We start from the raw sequence: 20,958 nt of genomic DNA, 5'->3' as shown, positions 1-20,958 counted from the left end.
TTATTTATAATATTACATGAATCAATCAAAGCTTTATACCAAATTTCTATAATCACACTGTCACCATCTGTTGCTTTATTATTAATGACAATTGAATAATTAAATGTTGTTATGCAATTATTTGATTCGGAAAATAAAGAACAAGTGGCTACGTCTGGTGCTTTGCATGATGAAAAATTTGTTGATGAAACTATGATATTATCTTTTTCTGCATGTATTGCTTTTTCACCAATATCTTCTTTTCCTACATCAAAAAGCGAACTTTCAATAAAAAAGTTTATGTTATTTGGATCAACTTTTGTATATGAAAAATGTCCATTTTTAGAGCTTTCGCATTTCGTACAACAGAACTTTCGTTGAACAATTGAACTATTTCTGTCAACATTGTAGTAAACGCAACTTCCATCTTCTGCTGAAGTGCAATGACTAAAAAAACACCTATTATGTAGGAATAATGAGTCATCAATCGAGCTGAAGTTGATAACCCTGTCATTATCATTATAAAAAGTACATTCGTCTAAGTAATATTGACCTTTTCCTGGTGATAAGTTACAGTTTATGCATGATTTTGTTTCTTCACCTATAAATTGACTATTGAAGTAAACATTCCATGGATCGTCATCTCTGAGAGATGAATCTAAATTAGCATTTAATTTATTGGCGCAACACGCCGATATTACGATGATAAAAAATAATTTCTCTGGTGGACACTTAAAGTCTTTTCAGGGGGGTTATACCGTGATATTAGCCTTGTACCGAAAAAAGTGACGGGCAATGCCGTAAAATAATATTTTATTAAAAAATTTTTGGTGGAGAATTGGAAAATTTTTGTTGGAAAATTGGAAAATTTTCCTAATCATTTGGACTATAACCTGGCATATTAGGGAGTTTTGTCAACAACTCAGTGCTGGGATCAAGATAGTTTGTAATCCAAAAGTAGAAACGTTCCTTGGTGTCTTGTTCTGGCTTCCTGCAAAATCTGTGATTTGCAGGATTCTTCTTAATATTGTCAGAAATTGCGCAAATCATGTCCATCGTCGTCAATTCTTCACCATTGATGTTAAAACGATTTCGATTACGGTAATTTCTTTTCTCTTGCAATTCTTTTTCTGCAGGAGTCAATTCACGAACATACTTATTATGTTTGAGAGCTTCTACAGAACAAGGGCAAAGACCGCAGGCGGCAGCAGCATTTTGAACCGTTCTTAATGATACTGATTCTTGCCATGCGCTAATAAATGAGTAGATAATGGCGTAGCGCATCATTGCAGCATTGCTGTTGAACTCTTGCTTCGGTGCCTTAATGTAATCTCTCAGATAATCCGTGAATTTGGACTTTAATCTTTTGGCAATGCCAACATCAAATACTTGTAAAATGTGTGTTGTATGTGCGGGAAGAACAATTAATTTGATGTTGGCACTTGCCAAAAGGAACAATGCCAGAGGATTCTCGCGGCTGGAGTGTCCATCACACACAATGAGAGCAGGCTTGTCACGTATATCTTCTGGCATTCTCTGGCGTTCAAAGTTAAGCCACTCGATGAAGAAAATGCAATACAATAAGAATACACTTCTGTTCACCCAGCCTTTTGGCGTAGAAGTAAACCAACAATGTCTTTCGCGCTGGAATACTTTCAGTTCTCTAGGTAGTTCTGCAATACATGGGAGAACAAAGAGAGGTGGGACAGATTTGCCTGTCATTGAGCATCCGCATAAAGCTGTAATGTGCGGAAAGTTTGGAATTCCTTTGGCGATCATATGCTCTATCTCCTCAGGTAATGCAACTTTCTTCTTCTTAAATTTGTTTATGAATGTTTCATCGATACTAAAAATCAACTCCTCTGGAGTACTTTCGATTGTTTCACGATGTTTATCGTAGAATTCTTCGATAATTCTTGGTTCACACGCCATGTATCTTGATTCTTCAATCTCTTGGCATGCCTTAAGCTTGCAATGCAATTGCTGTAAAATATGGTTAACATAAGGTCTCGATACATCATCACCACCAAGAGTATTGATAACTTCTTCTGCAAGAGTAGGACAATTAATCTCAAGAAGGAATCTGTAACCATAATCTCTTCTGAGCTCTTTCAACTTGAACGCCTCGTCAATAATGTCAGCTGCTTCTAGAGCTTCACCTTTGTAAGCAGAATCTTCGATAATTTCTTTTAAAGTGAGCTGATCACGCTCGCATAGGTATGGATCTGCACCGCCATGATTCCCTTTTTCCCAGTATAGACCTAATGCAGCTCTTTTAAGTGCAGTAGCAATGAGATTGGATGTTAAAGTTCCGAGATCTGGGTATTCTTCCTCCCATGCAAGCTTAGTTTGACTATATGTCATACCTTCGGCGCGACAATTGATGATAAACTTTTGTTGTCTACCAAGAAATTCGACTGTGAGAAATTCCATTTTTAATTTTAAACGAGCACTTGAGCCACGTTTTATCTGACTTCACCAGCCAAAAAGCCCCTGTACTAAGTGTCATGTTTTTGTTTATTTTAAAGTTTCTGCCATGTAATGGTTTACATTGCAAATTTTTTGAATACTTTACATCACCATAAAATGGCAGTACAAGGCTAGTTTATCGGTACAAGGCTCTTGAAATGACTTTAACAGCTTGTTGTAAAGTTTTGCAAGAAGAGAAATTTGTTGAAGAAACAACAATTTCATCACTCTCATCATCTATTTCCTCTTCTCCAAAATCTACACTACCTACATCAGAGAAATATTTAGACCAACTTTTGAAAACGAAAAATGCCTGTAATGCTGACATTGATAGCTTGTACAACGAAACTTTCTTCACCTATAAATTAACTATTGAAATAAATATTCCAGGGATCGTCATTTCTGAAAGATGATTTTAATTAATCTGCCATTTAATTCATTGGCGCAACACGCCGATAACTCAATATTAAAATGATGTTTTTATAATCATGAACAACTATCAACTGTTAATTGATCATCATTGTTATATATCAAACATGAACCTTCAGGAGTAGTGTTGTTAATAAAAGAACAACTTTTTACAGTAAGAGAATTATATGCATGAAGAATAATTCCTAATCTTGATTGGTTATTAGTATTATTTATAATATTACATGAATCAATCAAAGCTTTATACCAAATTTCTATAATCACACTGTCACCATCTGTTGCTTTATTATTAATGACAGTTGAATAGTTGAATGTTGTTATGTAATTATTTGATTGAGAAACCAAGGAACAAGTGGCTACGTCTGGTGCTTTGCATGATGAAAAATTTGTTGATGAAACTATGATATTATCTTTTTCTGCATGTATTGCTTTTTCACCAATATCTTCTTTTCCTACATCAAAAAGCGAACTTTCAATAAAAAAGTTTATGTTATTTGGATCAACTTTTGTATATGAAAAATGTCCATTTTTAGAGCTTTCGCATTTCGTACAACAGAACTTTCGTTGAACAATTGAACTATTTCTGTCAACATTGTAGTAAACGCAACTTCCATCTTCTGCTGAAGTGCAATGACTAAAAAAACACCTATTATGTAGGAATAATGAGTCATCAATCGAGCTGAAGTTGATAACCCTGTCATTATCATTATAAAAAGTACATTCGTCTAAGTAATATTGACCTTTTCCTGGTGATAAGTTACAGTTTATGCATGATTTTGTTTCTTCACCTATAAATTGACTATTGAAGTAAACATTCCATGGATCGTCATCTCTGAGAGATGAATCTAAATTAGCATTTAATTTATTGGCGCAACACGCCGATATTACGATGATAAAAAATAATTTCTCTGGTGGACACTTAAAGTCTTTTCAGGGGGGTTATACCGTGATATTAGCCTTGTACCGAAAAAAGTGACGGGCAATGCCGTAAAATAATATTTTATTAAAAAATTTTTGGTGGAGAATTGGAAAATTTTTGTTGGAAAATTGGAAAATTTTCCTAATCATTTGGACTATAACCTGGCATATTAGGGAGTTTTGTCAACAACTCAGTGCTGGGATCAAGATAGTTTGTAATCCAAAAGTAGAAACGTTCCTTGGTGTCTTGTTCTGGCTTCCTGCAAAATCTGTGATTTGCAGGATTCTTCTTAATATTGTCAGAAATTGCGCAAATCATGTCCATCGTCGTCAATTCTTCACCATTGATGTTAAAACGATTTCGATTACGGTAATTTCTTTTCTCTTGCAATTCTTTTTCTGCAGGAGTCAATTCACGAACATACTTATTATGTTTGAGAGCTTCTACAGAACAAGGGCAAAGACCGCAGGCGGCAGCAGCATTTTGAACCGTTCTTAATGATACTGATTCTTGCCATGCGCTAATAAATGAGTAGATAATGGCGTAGCGCATCATTGCAGCATTGCTGTTGAACTCTTGCTTCGGTGCCTTAATGTAATCTCTCAGATAATCCGTGAATTTGGACTTTAATCTTTTGGCAATGCCAACATCAAATACTTGTAAAATGTGTGTTGTATGTGCGGGAAGAACAATTAATTTGATGTTGGCACTTGCCAAAAGGAACAATGCCAGAGGATTCTCGCGCTGGAGTGTCCATCACACACAATGAGAGCAGGCTTGTCACGTATATCTTCTGGCATTCTCTGGCGTTCAAAGTTAAGCCACTCGATGAAGAAAATGCAATACAATAAGAATACACTTCTGTTCACCCAGCCTTTTGGCGTAGAAGTAAACCAACAATGTCTTTCGCGCTGGAATACTTTCAGTTCTCTAGGTAGTTCTGCAATACATGGGAGAACAAAGAGAGGTGGGACAGATTTGCCTGTCATTGAGCATCCGCATAAAGCTGTAATGTGCGGAAAGTTTGGAATTCCTTTGGCGATCATATGCTCTATCTCCTCAGGTAATGCAACTTTCTTCTTCTTAAATTTGTTTATGAATGTTTCATCGATACTAAAAATCAACTCCTCTGGAGTACTTTCGATTGTTTCACGATGTTTATCGTAGAATTCTTCGATAATTCTTGGTTCACACGCCATGTATCTTGATTCTTCAATCTCTTGGCATGCCTTAAGCTTGCAATGCAATTGCTGTAAAATATGGTTAACATAAGGTCTCGATACATCATCACCACCAAGAGTATTGATAACTTCTTCTGCAAGAGTAGGACAATTAATCTCAAGAAGGAATCTGTAACCATAATCTCTTCTGAGCTCTTTCAACTTGAACGCCTCGTCAATAATGTCAGCTGCTTCTAGAGCTTCACCTTTGTAAGCAGAATCTTCGATAATTTCTTTTAAAGTGAGCTGATCACGCTCGCATAGGTATGGATCTGCACCGCCATGATTCCCTTTTTCCCAGTATAGACCTAATGCAGCTCTTTTAAGTGCAGTAGCAATGAGATTGGATGTTAAAGTTCCGAGATCTGGGTATTCTTCCTCCCATGCAAGCTTAGTTTGACTATATGTCATACCTTCGGCGCGACAATTGATGATAAACTTTTGTTGTCTACCAAGAAATTCGACTGTGAGAAATTCCATTTTTAATTTTAAACGAGCACTTGAGCCACGTTTTATCTGACTTCACCAGCCAAAAAGCCCCTGTACTAAGTGTCATGTTTTTGTTTATTTTAAAGTTTCTGCCATGTAATGGTTTACATTGCAAATTTTTTGAATACTTTACATCACCATAAAATGGCAGTACAAGGCTAGTTTATCGGTACAAGGCTCTTGAAATGACTTTAACAGCTTGTTGTAAAGTTTTGCAAGAAGAGAAATTTGTTGAAGAAACAACAATTTCATCACTCTCATCATCTATTTCCTCTTCTCCAAAATCTACACTACCTACATCAGAGAAATATTTAGACCAACTTTTGAAAACGAAAAATGCCTGTAATGCTGACATTGATAGCTTGTACAACGAAACTTTCTTCACCTATAAATTAACTATTGAAATAAATATTCCAGGGATCGTCATTTCTGAAAGATGATTTTAATTAATCTGCCATTTAATTCATTGGCGCAACACGCCGATAACTCAATATTAAAATGATGTTTTTTATAATCATGAACAACTATCAACTGTTAATTGATCATCATTGTTATATATCAAACATGAACCTTCAGGAGTAGTGTTGTTAATAAAAGAACAACTTTTTACAGTAAGAGAATTAGCTTGATGGTAAATAATTCCAATTGTTGATTGTCTATTAGTATTATTATAATATTACATGAATCAATCAAAGAGTTATACCAAATTTCTATAATCACACTGTCACCATCTGTTGCTTTATTATTAATGACAGTTGAATAGTTGAATGTTGTTATGTAATTATTTGATTGAGAAACCAAGGAACAAGTGGCTACGTCTGGTGCTTTGCATGATGAAAAATTTGTTGATGAAACTATGATATTATCTTTTTCTGCATGTATTGCTTTTTCACCAATATCTTCTTTTCCTACATCAAAAAGCGAACTTTCAATAAAAAAGTTTATGTTATTTGGATCAACTTTTGTATATGAAAAATGTCCATTTTTAGAGCTTTCGCATTTCGTACAACAGAACTTTCGTTGAACAATTGAACTATTTCTGTCAACATTGTAGTAAACGCAACTTCCATCTTCTGCTGAAGTGCAATGACTAAAAAACACCTATTATGTAGGAATAATGAGTCATCAATCGAGCTGAAGTTGATAACCCTGTCATTATCATTATACATTCGTCTAAGTAATATTGACCTTTTCCTGGTGATAAGTTACAGTTTATGCATTTTGTTTCTTCACCTATAAATTGACTATTGAAGTAAACATTCCATGGATCGTCATCTCTGAGAGATGAATCTAAATTAGCATTTAATTTATTGGCGCAACACGCCGATATTACGATGATAAAAAATAATTTCTCTGGTGGACACTTAAAGTCTTTTCAGGGGGGTTATACCGTGATATTAGCCTTGTACCGAAAAAAGTGACGGGCAATGCCGTAAAATAATATTTTATTAAAAAATTTTTGGTGGAGAATTGGAAAATTTTTGTTGGAAAATTGGAAAATTTTCCTAATCATTTGGACTATAACCTGGCATATTAGGGAGTTTTGTCAACAACTCAGTGCTGGGATCAAGATAGTTTGTAATCCAAAAGTAGAAACGTTCCTTGGTGTCTTGTTCTGGCTTCCTGCAAAATCTGTGATTTGCAGGATTCTTCTTAATATTGTCAGAAATTGCGCAAATCATGTCCATCGTCGTCAATTCTTCACCATTGATGTTAAAACGATTTCGATTACGGTAATTTCTTTTCTCTTGCAATTCTTTTTCTGCAGGAGTCAATTCACGAACATACTTATTATGTTTGAGAGCTTCTACAGAACAAGGGCAAAGACCGCAGGCGGCAGCAGCATTTTGAACCGTTCTTAATGATACTGATTCTTGCCATGCGCTAATAAATGAGTAGATAATGGCGTAGCGCATCATTGCAGCATTGCTGTTGAACTCTTGCTTCGGTGCCTTAATGTAATCTCTCAGATAATCCGTGAATTTGGACTTTAATCTTTTGGCAATGCCAACATCAAATACTTGTAAAATGTGTGTTGTATGTGCGGGAAGAACAATTAATTTGATGTTGGCACTTGCCAAAAGGAACAATGCCAGAGGATTCTCGCGGCTGGAGTGTCCATCACACACAATGAGAGCAGGCTTGTCACGTATATCTTCTGGCATTCTCTGGCGTTCAAAGTTAAGCCACTCGATGAAGAAAATGCAATACAATAAGAATACACTTCTGTTCACCCAGCCTTTTGGCGTAGAAGTAAACCAACAATGTCTTTCGCGCTGGAATACTTTCAGTTCTCTAGGTAGTTCTGCAATACATGGGAGAACAAAGAGAGGTGGGACAGATTTGCCTGTCATTGAGCATCCGCATAAAGCTGTAATGTGCGGAAAGTTTGGAATTCCTTTGGCGATCATATGCTCTATCTCCTCAGGTAATGCAACTTTCTTCTTCTTAAATTTGTTTATGAATGTTTCATCGATACTAAAAATCAACTCCTCTGGAGTACTTTCGATTGTTTCACGATGTTTATCGTAGAATTCTTCGATAATTCTTGGTTCACACGCCATGTATCTTGATTCTTCAATCTCTTGGCATGCCTTAAGCTTGCAATGCAATTGCTGTAAAATATGGTTAACATAAGGTCTCGATACATCATCACCACCAAGAGTATTGATAACTTCTTCTGCAAGAGTAGGACAATTAATCTCAAGAAGGAATCTGTAACCATAATCTCTTCTGAGCTCTTTCAACTTGAACGCCTCGTCAATAATGTCAGCTGCTTCTAGAGCTTCACCTTTGTAAGCAGAATCTTCGATAATTTCTTTTAAAGTGAGCTGATCACGCTCGCATAGGTATGGATCTGCACCGCCATGATTCCCTTTTTCCCAGTATAGACCTAATGCAGCTCTTTTAAGTGCAGTAGCAATGAGATTGGATGTTAAAGTTCCGAGATCTGGGTATTCTTCCTCCCATGCAAGCTTAGTTTGACTATATGTCATACCTTCGGCGCGACAATTGATGATAAACTTTTGTTGTCTACCAAGAAATTCGACTGTGAGAAATTCCATTTTTAATTTTAAACGAGCACTTGAGCCACGTTTTATCTGACTTCACCAGCCAAAAAGCCCCTGTACTAAGTGTCATGTTTTTGTTTATTTTAAAGTTTCTGCCATGTAATGGTTTACATTGCAAATTTTTTGAATACTTTACATCACCATAAAATGGCAGTACAAGGCTAGTTTATCGGTACAAGGCTCTTGAAATGACTTTAACAGCTTGTTGTAAAGTTTTGCAAGAAGAGAAATTTGTTGAAGAAACAACAATTTCATCACTCTCATCATCTATTTCCTCTTCTCCAAAATCTACACTACCTACATCAGAGAAATATTTAGACCAACTTTTGAAAACGAAAAATGCCTGTAATGCTGACATTGATAGCTTGTACAACGAAACTTTCTTCACCTATAAATTAACTATTGAAATAAATATTCCAGGGATCGTCATTTCTGAAAGATGATTTTAATTAATCTGCCATTTAATTCATTGGCGCAACACGCCGATAACTCAATATTAAAATGATGTTTTTATAATCATGAACAACTATCAACTGTTAATTGATCATCATTGTTATATATCAAACATGAACCTTCAGGAGTAGTGTTGTTAATAAAAGAACAACTTTTTACAGTAAGAGAATTAGCTTGATGGTAAATAATTCCAATTGTTGATTGTCTATTAGTATTATTTATAATATTACATGAATCAATCAAAGAGTTATACCAAATTTCTATAATCACACTGTCACCATCTGTTGCTTTATTATTAATGACAGTTGAATAGTTGAATGTTGTTATGTAATTATTTGATTGAGAAACCAAGGAACAAGTGGCTACGTCTGGTGCTTTGCATGATGAAAAATTTGTTGATGAAACTATGATATTATCTTTTTCTGCATGTATTGCTTTTTCACCAATATCTTCTTTTCCTACATCAAAAAGCGAACTTTCAATAAAAAAGTTTATGTTATTTGGATCAACTTTTGTATATGAAAAATGTCCATTTTTAGAGCTTTCGCATTTCGTACAACAGAACTTTCGTTGAACAATTGAACTATTTCTGTCAACATTGTAGTAAACGCAACTTCCATCTTCTGCTGAAGTGCAATGACTAAAAAAACACCTATTATGTAGGAATAATGAGTCATCAATCGAGCTGAAGTTGATAACCCTGTCATTATCATTATAAAAAGTACATTCGTCTAAGTAATATTGACCTTTTCCTGGTGATAAGTTACAGTTTATGCATGATTTTGTTTCTTCACCTATAAATTGACTATTGAAGTAAACATTCCATGGATCGTCATCTCTGAGAGATGAATCTAAATTAGCATTTAATTTATTGGCGCAACACGCCGATATTACGATGATAAAAAATAATTTCTCTGGTGGACACTTAAAGTCTTTTCAGGGGGTTATACCGTGATATTAGCCTTGTACCGAAAAAAGTGACGGGCAATGCCGTAAAATAATATTTTATTAAAAAATTTTTGGTGGAGAATTGGAAAATTTTTGTTGGAAAATTGGAAAATTTTCCTAATCATTTGGACTATAACCTGGCATATTAGGGAGTTTTGTCAACAACTCAGTGCTGGGATCAAGATAGTTTGTAATCCAAAAGTAGAAACGTTCCTTGGTGTCTTGTTCTGGCTTCCTGCAAAATCTGTGATTTGCAGGATTCTTCTTAATATTGTCAGAAATTGCGCAAATCATGTCCATCGTCGTCAATTCTTCACCATTGATGTTAAAACGATTTCGATTACGGTAATTTCTTTTCTCTTGCAATTCTTTTTCTGCAGGAGTCAATTCACGAACATACTTATTATGTTTGAGAGCTTCTACAGAACAAGGGCAAAGACCGCAGGCGGCAGCAGCATTTTGAACCGTTCTTAATGATACTGATTCTTGCCATGCGCTAATAAATGAGTAGATAATGGCGTAGCGCATCATTGCAGCATTGCTGTTGAACTCTTGCTTCGGTGCCTTAATGTAATCTCTCAGATAATCCGTGAATTTGGACTTTAATCTTTTGGCAATGCCAACATCAAATACTTGTAAAATGTGTGTTGTATGTGCGGGAAGAACAATTAATTTGATGTTGGCACTTGCCAAAAGGAACAATGCCAGAGGATTCTCGCGGCTGGAGTGTCCATCACACACAATGAGAGCAGGCTTGTCACGTATATCTTCTGGCATTCTCTGGCGTTCAAAGTTAAGCCACTCGATGAAGAAAATGCAATACAATAAGAATACACTTCTGTTCACCCAGCCTTTTGGCGTAGAAGTAAACCAACAATGTCTTTCGCGCTGGAATACTTTCAGTTCTCTAGGTAGTTCTGCAATACATGGGAGAACAAAGAGAGGTGGGACAGATTTGCCTGTCATTGAGCATCCGCATAAAGCTGTAATGTGCGGAAAGTTTGGAATTCCTTTGGCGATCATATGCTCTATCTCCTCAGGTAATGCAACTTTCTTCTTCTTAAATTTGTTTATGAATGTTTCATCGATACTAAAAATCAACTCCTCTGGAGTACTTTCGATTGTTTCACGATGTTTATCGTAGAATTCTTCGATAATTCTTGGTTCACACGCCATGTATCTTGATTCTTCAATCTCTTGGCATGCCTTAAGCTTGCAATGCAATTGCTGTAAAATATGGTTAACATAAGGTCTCGATACATCATCACCACCAAGAGTATTGATAACTTCTTCTGCAAGAGTAGGACAATTAATCTCAAGAAGGAATCTGTAACCATAATCTCTTCTGAGCTCTTTCAACTTGAACGCCTCGTCAATAATGTCAGCTGCTTCTAGAGCTTCACCTTTGTAAGCAGAATCTTCGATAATTTCTTTTAAAGTGAGCTGATCACGCTCGCATAGGTATGGATCTGCACCGCCATGATTCCCTTTTTCCCAGTATAGACCTAATGCAGCTCTTTTAAGTGCAGTAGCAATGAGATTGGATGTTAAAGTTCCGAGATCTGGGTATTCTTCCTCCCATGCAAGCTTAGTTTGACTATATGTCATACCTTCGGCGCGACAATTGATGATAAACTTTTGTTGTCTACCAAGAAATTCGACTGTGAGAAATTCCATTTTTAATTTTAAACGAGCACTTGAGCCACGTTTTATCTGACTTCACCAGCCAAAAAGCCCCTGTACTAAGTGTCATGTTTTTGTTTATTTTAAAGTTTCTGCCATGTAATGGTTTACATTGCAAATTTTTTGAATACTTTACATCACCATAAAATGGCAGTACAAGGCTAGTTTATCGGTACAAGGCTCTTGAAATGACTTTAACAGCTTGTTGTAAAGTTTTGCAAGAAGAGAAATTTGTTGAAGAAACAACAATTTCATCACTCTCATCATCTATTTCCTCTTCTCCAAAATCTACACTACCTACATCAGAGAAATATTTAGACCAACTTTTGAAAACGAAAAATGCCTGTAATGCTGACATTGATAGCTTGTACAACGAAACTTTCTTCACCTATAAATTAACTATTGAAATAAATATTCCAGGGATCGTCATTTCTGAAAGATGATTTTAATTAATCTGCCATTTAATTCATTGGCGCAACACGCCGATAACTCAATATTAAAATGATGTTTTTATAATCATGAACAACTATCAACTGTTAATTGATCATCATTGTTATATATCAAACATGAACCTTCAGGAGTAGTGTTGTTAATAAAAGAACAACTTTTTACAGTAAGAGAATTAGCTTGATGGTAAATAATTCCAATTGTTGATTGTCTATTAGTATTATTTATAATATTACATGAATCAATCAAAGAGTTATACCAAATTTCTATAATCACACTGTCACCATCTGTTGCTTTATTATTAATGACAGTTGAATAGTTGAATGTTGTTATGTAATTATTTGATTGAGAAACCAAGGAACAAGTGGCTACGTCTGGTGCTTTGCATGATGAAAAATTTGTTGATGAAACTATGATATTATCTTTTTCTGCATGTATTGCTTTTTCACCAATATCTTCTTTTCCTACATCAAAAAGCGAACTTTCAATAAAAAAGTTTATGTTATTTGGATCAACTTTATTATGAAAAATGTCCATTTTTAGAGCTTTCGCATTTCGTACAACAGAACTTTCGTTGAACAATTGAACTATTTCTGTCAACATTGTAGTAAACGCAACTTCCATCTTCTGCTGAAGTGCAATGACTAAAAAAACACCTATTATGTAGGAATAATGAGTCATCAATCGAGCTGAAGTTGATAACCCTGTCATTATCATTATAAAAAGTACATTCGTCTAAGTAATATTGACCTTTTCCTGGTGATAAGTTACAGTTTATGCATGATTTTGTTTCTTCACCTATAAATTGACTATTGAAGTAAACATTCCATGGATCGTCATCTCTGAGAGATGAATCTAAATTAGCATTTAATTTATTGGCGCAACACGCCGATATTACGATGATAAAAAATAACAGCTTGTTGTAAAGTTTTGCAAGAAGAGAAATTTGTTGAAGAAACGACAATTTCATCACTCTCATCATCTATTGCCTCTTCTCCAAAATCTACACTACCTACATCAGAGAAATATTTAGACCAACTTTTGAAAACGAAAAATGCCTGTAATGCTGACATTGATAGTTTGTACAACAAAACTTTCTTTGAACAATTGAGCTATCACTTCCAATGCTGTAGTAAATGCAACCTCCATCTTCTTCTGAAGTGCAATTGATGAAATTACAACGATTATGAAGGAACAATGAATCATTAATTGGGTAAAAGTTAATAACTCTATCCTTATCTCGAAAAAAAAATTAAAATTGATAAATAGTTTTGTTCTGATCTTGCACGTAATATTTTGACTATAATGAAACACCGAAGCGGCTATTCACAGCCATTTGGTGAGTTGATCACACCTTATTGTGATTTTTCGAAAATTCACAGTGTTGTTAGTATAGGGTGTCCAAAGGTGCGTTTAGCACAGCGCTCTATATGAGACTATTAAAGGAGATATATGCTGATTATAAATATATAATAAAAAATATGAATATATGTATATGATGAGTAAGTTGTATTTTGGCGCCATGCCGGGATATAAAATGAATTTTGAGACAAGAGGCGGTTTCGCGGGAAATTTTGGCGGGATTTTTTTCATTTTTTTAATGAATCATAAAGAAAACATCCTCGCTCTTGCAAAAAAATGCAAAGACTGTAAAAAATCTACGAGACATTGGTAAAATGCTTCGGTATGGATGCTCCTAGCTATTCCACTGTAACGTATCATGTTAGGATGTATCACTTCATGAACAAAAAGGCGCCCATCATAAAAATTGACAAAAATCGCCGGATCAAAGAAAAATCAAAGCAATTCTTCAAGCGCTAGATGAAGACCCAAGAGCATCACTCAGAAGGATAGAGGAGATGACAAAGATACCACGTACAACAGTCAGTTATTATCTGCATAATTATTTGAACTACAAACTAGCGTATACACGTTGGGTTCCGCACAACCTTAATTCAGTTCAAAAAAAATCTAGAGTCCAATCTTCGAAAGAGCTCCTCTCTATATTGGGTGCGTATCAATCCAAGAAGTTTCGCTTTTTAGTAACAGGGGACGAGTCTTGGTTTCAATATGCAACAGAAGCCAAAATCATGTGGATCCCGAAGGATGAAAATCCGCAAACATTCCCGAAGAAAAAAATTGACACACCAATGATTATGTTGTCGGTTTTTTGGGGCGTGAATGACATCATCGCAATTGATATTCTTCAAAAACCTAATACGATGAATGCTCAGTATCTAATTGACAATGTTCTTACTCAAATTATCAATTCTGATGAGTTTGAGAAATCCAAACAACAAAAACAAAAGTTTGCAATTCATTTTGATAATTCAAGAGTTCACAAAAGTCATAAGGTAATGAATTACTTGGTGGAAAACAATGTCAAAGTTGTTCCAAACCCAATTTATTCACCTGATATTGCACCCTCTGACTTTTATTTATTCGGCACGCTAAAAAAGAGAGCTGAAGGACGCGAATTCGCGAGTCCAGATGATCTTGAAAATTTTGTAAGAGAGCAATTTGAGCAATTTTCTCATGATGATTTAAAGCGTGTCTTTCAAGCCTGGATCGATCGCTGCGAACGCGTGATTGAATCCAATGGTGATTATATTTAAATAAACTTTATATATATGTAACTTGTTTATTTCTATTCGCAGTATTCAGGTTTGTGCTAAACACACCTTTGGACACCCTATACTAAGTTGAACATCGACAAAGATATTGTTCGTACTATCAATGATCTCACAAGTTCGTTTGATGAACAACTTTTGTTCGCAATCATATTTCATGGATCATCACATCATCATCTAAACTTCTTGATGAGACAACACAACCAGTTCCAGACAATGCTCTTCCTCCTAAGGAAGAAATGATCCAATAAGAAGTCTCCGTGATGTCACTTGTTACTCGTCAGGAAAAGCCAAAGCCCTAACATCCACATCGCGACTTATCTAGTGGTCGCAGCGCAAACAGTTCACAGACTACCCTCGAAGTTGCATCTATTCTTTCTCTTGAAGTCTGCTCAATCAAACCACCAGAAGACATCAATGATAAGAAATCACGTGCCAAGCTTCTTAGTGCAATGTCATTAGTTCTTGACGTAGATGGTTTTCCAATTGGTATTGATGAGAGTTTCCACGATTTGCTCCATGGACTCATTCAAGAACATGCTTGTTTCATTCAAGAGCGACATTATCCTTCACATGCACGAAATCAGCCAGTGCATGTCCGAGAAATACAGCATGACCTGTTTTTGCAGTCAACATATTTTTGTCAAACAGAAAGAGAACGTTTCTATCCAGACCTTTTCTGCTCTACGTAAAGATGGAGAGATACAATGTGGTGACCAAAACCACACAGGACTTAAGAAGTAATATTATTTTACTTTATTTAATTATATTAATAATATATTATATGTTTTATCAAATTCAGATGTAATGGAAATTATTTAACTTTATTTAATATACATCTATATATCAACTGCAAGAATTAATTTGGGAAATTTTGAACTGTCTTCAATATTTACAAAGGACTTGATCACACAATATCATGATTTATCGAAAGCACATAGTGTTGCTAGTACTAAGTTGTACGTCGACAAAGACATTGTTCGTACTATCATGTATGTCACAATTTCGCTTTGTGAACAACTTTTGTCCTGTGTTTCATCAGAACACGAAGTTCGCAATCATATTTCACGGGAGATCACATCATCATCTAAACTTCTTGATGAGACAACACCTCCCGCTCCTGTCAATGTTTCTCCTACTAAGGAAAAACCGATACAAGAAGAAGTCTCGTTGATGTGCTACTCTTCAGAAGAAGCAAAAGCACTTGCACCCATATTGCAACTTATCTAGTGGTCGCAGCGCAAACAGTTCACAAAGTAACCTCGAAGTCTGTTCAATCAAACCACCAGAAGATATTAATGATAAAAAAATCTGTTAATGTAAGTTATCTTAAATGAAATCTGTTGATGAAGTCTCATTAGTTCTTGACTTATGTTGTTTTACACTTGGTATTGACGAGAGTTTCCACGTTTTGCTCCATGACTCATTCAAGGATATGCTTGTTTCATTTAAGATCGACATTAGCCTTCACATGTATGAATTCCGCCAGTGCATGTCCGAGAACTATGGCACGATCCATCTTTGCAGTCAACAGATCCTTGTCAAACAGAAAGCGAACGTTTCTATTCAGACGGAGAAAACCAATGCGGCGACGAAAACCACACAGGTCGTAAGAAGTAATAATATATTACTTTATTAATTATATATTATATGTTTTATCTCATTATGATACATACGGACGTGATTTATATTGAACGTTATGCCAAACAGGGAAAGAGCACCGGAATTTATAATATAAGTTGCAGACTATGAAGAGTTATTAATGTTTAGTATAGAAATGTAGAAAAGATAAAGTTTATTAACTTCAGAAATACTTTTATTGATAATTGCAAATTCTGCTTGGCAATTATCAGTTGAAAAATGAATCAATTTGTTAGTAAATAGTTCTCTTGCATTAGTAGGTTTTACATTACTATAAAATGTTGTTGAAATCAAATTGTCAATGTAACAACTATCAACTGTTAATTGATCTTGATTGTTATATATCAAATATTTACCTTCAGGAACAGTGTTGTTAATAAAAGAACAACTTTTTACAGTAAGAGAAAAATCTCTATGGTAAATAATTCCAGATTTTGATTGTGTATTAGTATTATTTATAATATTACACGAATCAATCAAAGAGGTAAAGTAAATATCTATAATCACACTGTTATCAACTGTTGCTTTATTATAAATGACTGTTGAATAGTTGAGTGTTGTTATGTAATTATTTGATTCAGAATACAAATAACAAGTAGCTACGTCTGGAGAATTATTTGATGAAAATTTTGTTGATGAAACTATGATATTATCTTTTTCTGCATGAATTACTTCATGACCAATACTTTCATTTCCTACATCGAAAAGCGAACTTTCAATAAAAAAGTTTATGTTATTTGGATCAACTTTTGTATATGAAAAATGTCCATTTTTAGAGCTTTCGCATTTCGTACAACAGAACTTTCGTTGAACAATTGAACTATTTCTGTCAACATTGTAGTAAACGCAACTTCCATCTTCTGCTGAAGTGCAATGACTAAAAAAACACCGATTATGTAGAAATAATGAGTCATTGATTGAGTTAAAGTTGATAACTCGGTCTTTATCATTATAAAAAGTACATTCGTCTAAGTAATATTGACCTTTTCCTGGTGATAAGTTACAGTTTATGCATGATTTTGCTTCTTCACCTCTAAATTGACTATTGAAGTAAATTTTCCATGGATTGTCCTCTCTGAGAGATGAATCTAAATTAGCATTTAATTTATTGGCGCAACACGCCGATAAAACAGTATTAACCTCATGATTGGTAAAACCTCGAAAATATCCTGAGAATGATAGTTACACCAACAAACCGATTAATCGACCTTAATCTTGCAAAACTTGAAGAAATTACATATGCATTTATTCTAAACATTAATTCGAACACTTTTATCCTTCCATGAATGCTTTCGAATTTATGACTCTGTAAAATTATGCTCAAGATTCTTTATATATCTATTCATTAATTTGAGAAGATTATCTTCATTATTAATTCTCAAATCACTCAATTTTTGGTATTCCTGCACGAGGATAAATTTATGCTTTACAAAAAATGTTTATAAGGAGGGAGAAATTAAGAAGTCTATTAAGAAAATTATATTTTATACTAATAGGTGCAAACTTTGCATCACAGATTTCATCTGAAAAACGAATCTCTTTGTCTCCAAGTCGTGTTCTTGGATTACTTGGAATGATTTTCCGATAAAATTTTTGTGAAATAGATTTATCAATGAAACAATCATTAACTATCAAAATATCTCCATCATTGTTCCTGATCAAAACCGATCCATTTGGGGCAGTGTTGTTGACGAATGAACTGCTTTCTATTGTAAGCGTATTAAAATAATGAGTGATAGTTCCAAATAAAGACATCGTATTTGTATTATTTACGAAATTACACGAAAATATAGAAGCATTATAATGAATATTCATCATTCCTCCAAAATTATCGGTTGCTATATTTAGAACGATATTAGTGTAATTGAACTGCATCACATAATTCTGAGAAGGACACTTAAACCAACCAACAGATTGTTGTAAAGCTTTGCATGAAGTGAAATTTGTTGAAGAAACAACAATTTCATCACTCTCAACATCTACTGCTTCTTCTCCAAAATCTTCACTACCAATATCAGAAAGAGAACCTTCTATGAAAAAATTTAAGTTATTTGGACCAACTTTTGAAAACGAAAAATGTCCGTAATGCTGACATTGACAGTTTGTACAACAAAACTTTCTTTGAACAATTGAGCTATCACTTCCAATGCTGTAGTAAATGCAACCTCCATCTTCTTCTGAAGTGCAATTGATGAAATTACAACGATTATGAAGGAATAGTGAATCATTAATTGGGTTAAAGTAATACTGACCTTTTCCAATTGTAAGATTGCAATTTTGGCAGTATTTGGTCTTTTGACCTAAAAAGCGAGTGTTAAAGTAGCTGTTCCATACTCCGCCATCCTTTACAGATGATTTTTTTTCGTAATTTATTCAGATTAAAAACAAACCGTTTTCCGCTCTTAATCTAAATTTTCGGGATAATCCTATTATCATTAGATTATCATGTTTTTCATTTATTGTTAACGCGACTTCTTTCGGAAATAAATAATCGTATTTTTGTCATTATTCCGAAATAACCGTTTTATGATTACGACAATACTGTTTTAATTTCAGCAAATATCAAATGCTCTCATAATTCTCTTTGAGAACTTCCCATTATTTACATAGTTTAGTCGTTATCGTATTAAGAATTAATGATTGAATTCCTTCCAGGCATGTCTATAATATAACGTAAACAGAGAAGGACAGTTAAGACATTATTCATGGATTTTCCTCGAAATCACCAAATTTATGTTAAAATCAAAAACATTAGATTTTTTATGTAAAATAGTCATTATTATAGCAAGTGTATGTATGATTAATACATATTATGCCTTAAACAATTCAGTAATCAATATTAAATTTCAATTCCAAATTTTGGCATGAAAAGAAAGTCAAATGTAAGCGAATACAGAAATACCGGTTTGACTGCTATGATCTTAGTGTAGATGTTCTAGAAAAAAACAGATTATTGCGATGACATTAGAAGTAGTAGGATAGGATGGGTTGTGTGACTTTTTTTGTAAACGTAAGAATTCATACAATATCGAGCGATTTTGTATCATTTTTTTTAACATATGAAGTAAAAAATGTATGATTCTGACGGTTTTTATTCTTACGTTTTTGAATAAATCAAGATTTAAAAAATTTTCAAAATTGTAAGACATTTACACTCAGCCCATACATAAACACATTTTAAAAAATTAACATTAATTTTAAAATAATTTATTTCATCTTTTATAAAAGAAGCTATATATAGATGATGTCAGATATTCCGCGATTAATTAAACATTGTTTAAATCCTGAATGGAATCAATGGAGTCATAATCAAAGACCTCATAAACGAGAAAAAGAAATTAGAAATAATTATTTTCATGAATGAAAGATTCACTACCATAATGAAATAAACTTTAAAAATTCAATGTCTTACATTTTTGAATAATTTATTTTTATTTTGTATGAAATGAGCGTCAAGACTAACGACGTTAAAAAATTGGGATTCACAAACGAGGAAATAAAGGATATATTAGAGGAGGCGGGTTATGAGGTTGATAAATATTATTTAAGAAATTGTCAAAAATTCGCGGAGTTTTTAAATGATTTGATTATGATGGAAAAATGAATAAAGATGATGTTATAAATTTCTTATATCCCACATCTAAAGAAGAAAAACCTAAAGAACCTGATGTTTTCCCTGAATATTATGAAGAACGGATTAAAGATGATGAATGCAATGAAATTGAAAGACTGGAAAAAATAAGAGATGAAATAGATGAAAAAATTAAGGAATTAAGAGAAGTTGAAAAATATAATGAAAATGAAGTAGAGGGTTTAATGAATATCCCAGCTTCGGAATCAGAAGTTCAGAAATCTCATGAAGAAAGATATAAAAATTATGTCTCAGAATCAACACAAAATTTATTAGATGGTGAAATAGACGAAACACTTTCAGAAGAAGGTACTAAATTTATTCGTAAACATAAGTTACAATTTATTGATAATGAAGAATACCCTGTATCCTACTTTCACCACCTTTAGATTCCGAAAAATTCAAAAAAGCTCTTAAAAACGTGACATATGCAACTAATACGATTAAGAAAGAAGATCATGATATTTACACAAATTATTATTTAAATAAATGCACAGGTGTTGATAAAGTTTTTGATTTATTAGATAAAATATCAAAAGAAACCATTGGAACATAAAAATTTTGTGTGATTGTGGTTTCATTATTGAAGATACCAATAATGTTTCATATGAAAGAACAGCACCGAAGGAAGACGAAGTGGAAAGGTCTATACCATTCGTTATTAAGAACATAAAAGATATGAAAACTATAAACATTATATTTATTCATTTATTTCAGAAAAAATGGAAGCAACCCATAAAACATCTTCTCATCATTTTATAGCTATTCATACATTCCTTTTCAAAGTTGTGAAATTAAATAAGACAGGAATTAGATTTAATGTATCAGGGTACGCATTCTTGAGTAAATTAAAATGTATTCGTCACGTCGCAGATGATAAAAATTTATGTGTTCTTAATTCATTTTATGGGCTTTAAAAAATAAACTTTATTTTTATTTATTTTTTAAT

The 20,958-nt window shown here is 33.8% G+C and overlaps 10 protein-coding genes and 4 pseudogenes across 14 annotated transcripts, besides 3 other annotated features; 7 read left to right on the top strand and 7 right to left on the bottom strand.

Moving 5' to 3' along the window:
• Positions 1-1,200: 1,200 nt before the first annotated feature.
• On the bottom strand, positions 1,201-2,412 carry TVAGG3_0217120 (DDE endonuclease family; the record flags this gene model as incomplete). The annotated part of the gene is made up of 1 exon (XM_051226852.1): positions 1,201-2,412. A coding segment is annotated over one exon (1,212 nt), but the record flags the coding sequence as incomplete, so codon positions are not given.
• Positions 2,413-4,171: 1,759 nt separating this feature from the next.
• TVAGG3_0217110 lies at positions 4,172-5,496 on the bottom strand (annotated as a pseudogene). The gene has a single exon. A coding segment is annotated over exon 1 (1,325 nt).
• Positions 5,497-7,010: 1,514 nt separating this feature from the next.
• On the bottom strand, positions 7,011-7,670 carry TVAGG3_0217100 (DDE endonuclease family; the record flags this gene model as incomplete). The annotated part of the gene is made up of 1 exon (XM_001318784.2): positions 7,011-7,670. One exon carries the CDS (start codon positions 7,668-7,670, stop codon positions 7,011-7,013), a length of 660 nt encoding a protein of 219 aa, XP_001318819.2.
• A 325-nt stretch (positions 7,671-7,995) lies between these two features.
• On the bottom strand, positions 7,996-8,570 carry TVAGG3_0217090 (uncharacterized protein; the record flags this gene model as incomplete). The annotated part of the gene is made up of 1 exon (XM_051226851.1): positions 7,996-8,570. A coding segment is annotated over one exon (575 nt), but the record flags the coding sequence as incomplete, so codon positions are not given.
• Positions 8,571-8,764: 194 nt separating this feature from the next.
• On the top strand, positions 8,765-9,019 carry TVAGG3_0217080 (uncharacterized protein; the record flags this gene model as incomplete). The annotated part of the gene is made up of 1 exon (XM_001290193.1): positions 8,765-9,019. The coding sequence occupies one exon, from the start codon at positions 8,765-8,767 to the stop codon at positions 9,017-9,019; it is 255 nt and encodes an 84-aa protein (XP_001290194.1).
• A 1,075-nt stretch (positions 9,020-10,094) lies between these two features.
• On the bottom strand, positions 10,095-11,153 carry TVAGG3_0217070 (DDE endonuclease family; the record flags this gene model as incomplete). The annotated part of the gene is made up of 1 exon (XM_001290775.2): positions 10,095-11,153. The coding sequence occupies one exon, from the start codon at positions 11,151-11,153 to the stop codon at positions 10,095-10,097; it is 1,059 nt and encodes a 352-aa protein (XP_001290776.2).
• A 695-nt stretch (positions 11,154-11,848) lies between these two features.
• On the top strand, positions 11,849-12,103 carry TVAGG3_0217060 (uncharacterized protein; the record flags this gene model as incomplete). The annotated part of the gene is made up of 1 exon (XM_051226850.1): positions 11,849-12,103. The coding sequence occupies one exon, from the start codon at positions 11,849-11,851 to the stop codon at positions 12,101-12,103; it is 255 nt and encodes an 84-aa protein (XP_051111836.1).
• Positions 12,104-12,176: 73 nt separating this feature from the next.
• Positions 12,177-13,086, bottom strand: TVAGG3_0217050 (annotated as a pseudogene). The gene has a single exon. A coding segment is annotated over exon 1 (910 nt).
• A 414-nt stretch (positions 13,087-13,500) lies between these two features.
• Positions 13,501-13,528: a terminal%2Cinverted (terminal inverted repeat of Mariner transposon ID:TVAGG3_0217030).
• Positions 13,501-14,802: a mobile genetic element.
• On the top strand, positions 13,597-14,722 carry TVAGG3_0217040 (annotated as a pseudogene). The gene has a single exon. A coding segment is annotated over exon 1 (1,126 nt).
• Positions 14,775-14,802: a terminal%2Cinverted (terminal inverted repeat of Mariner transposon ID:TVAGG3_0217030).
• Positions 14,803-15,232: 430 nt separating this feature from the next.
• TVAGG3_0217020 (uncharacterized protein) lies at positions 15,233-15,481 on the top strand (the record flags this gene model as incomplete). Its single annotated transcript, XM_001318782.1, has 1 exon — positions 15,233-15,481. One exon carries the CDS (start codon positions 15,233-15,235, stop codon positions 15,479-15,481), a length of 249 nt encoding a protein of 82 aa, XP_001318817.1.
• Positions 15,482-15,640: 159 nt separating this feature from the next.
• Positions 15,641-15,967, top strand: TVAGG3_0217010 (uncharacterized protein; the record flags this gene model as incomplete). The annotated part of the gene is made up of 1 exon (XM_051226849.1): positions 15,641-15,967. The coding sequence occupies one exon, from the start codon at positions 15,641-15,643 to the stop codon at positions 15,965-15,967; it is 327 nt and encodes a 108-aa protein (XP_051111835.1).
• Positions 15,968-16,070: 103 nt separating this feature from the next.
• TVAGG3_0217000 (uncharacterized protein) lies at positions 16,071-16,376 on the top strand (the record flags this gene model as incomplete). The annotated part of the gene is made up of 1 exon (XM_001318781.1): positions 16,071-16,376. The coding sequence occupies one exon, from the start codon at positions 16,071-16,073 to the stop codon at positions 16,374-16,376; it is 306 nt and encodes a 101-aa protein (XP_001318816.1).
• A 730-nt stretch (positions 16,377-17,106) lies between these two features.
• TVAGG3_0216990 (uncharacterized protein) lies at positions 17,107-17,328 on the bottom strand (the record flags this gene model as incomplete). Its single annotated transcript, XM_001318780.1, has 1 exon — positions 17,107-17,328. The coding sequence occupies one exon, from the start codon at positions 17,326-17,328 to the stop codon at positions 17,107-17,109; it is 222 nt and encodes a 73-aa protein (XP_001318815.1).
• Positions 17,329-19,823: 2,495 nt separating this feature from the next.
• Positions 19,824-20,926, top strand: TVAGG3_0216980 (annotated as a pseudogene). Its single transcript has one exon. A coding segment is annotated over exon 1 (1,103 nt).
• Positions 20,927-20,958: the final 32 nt, after the last annotated feature.

The sequence above is a fragment of the Trichomonas vaginalis genome, chromosome IV (assembly GCF_026262505.1).
Source record: "Trichomonas vaginalis G3 chromosome IV, whole genome shotgun sequence".
Lineage (NCBI taxonomy): Eukaryota > Parabasalia > Trichomonadida > Trichomonadidae > Trichomonas > Trichomonas vaginalis.
This window is presented reverse-complemented; position numbering and strand designations above follow the sequence as displayed.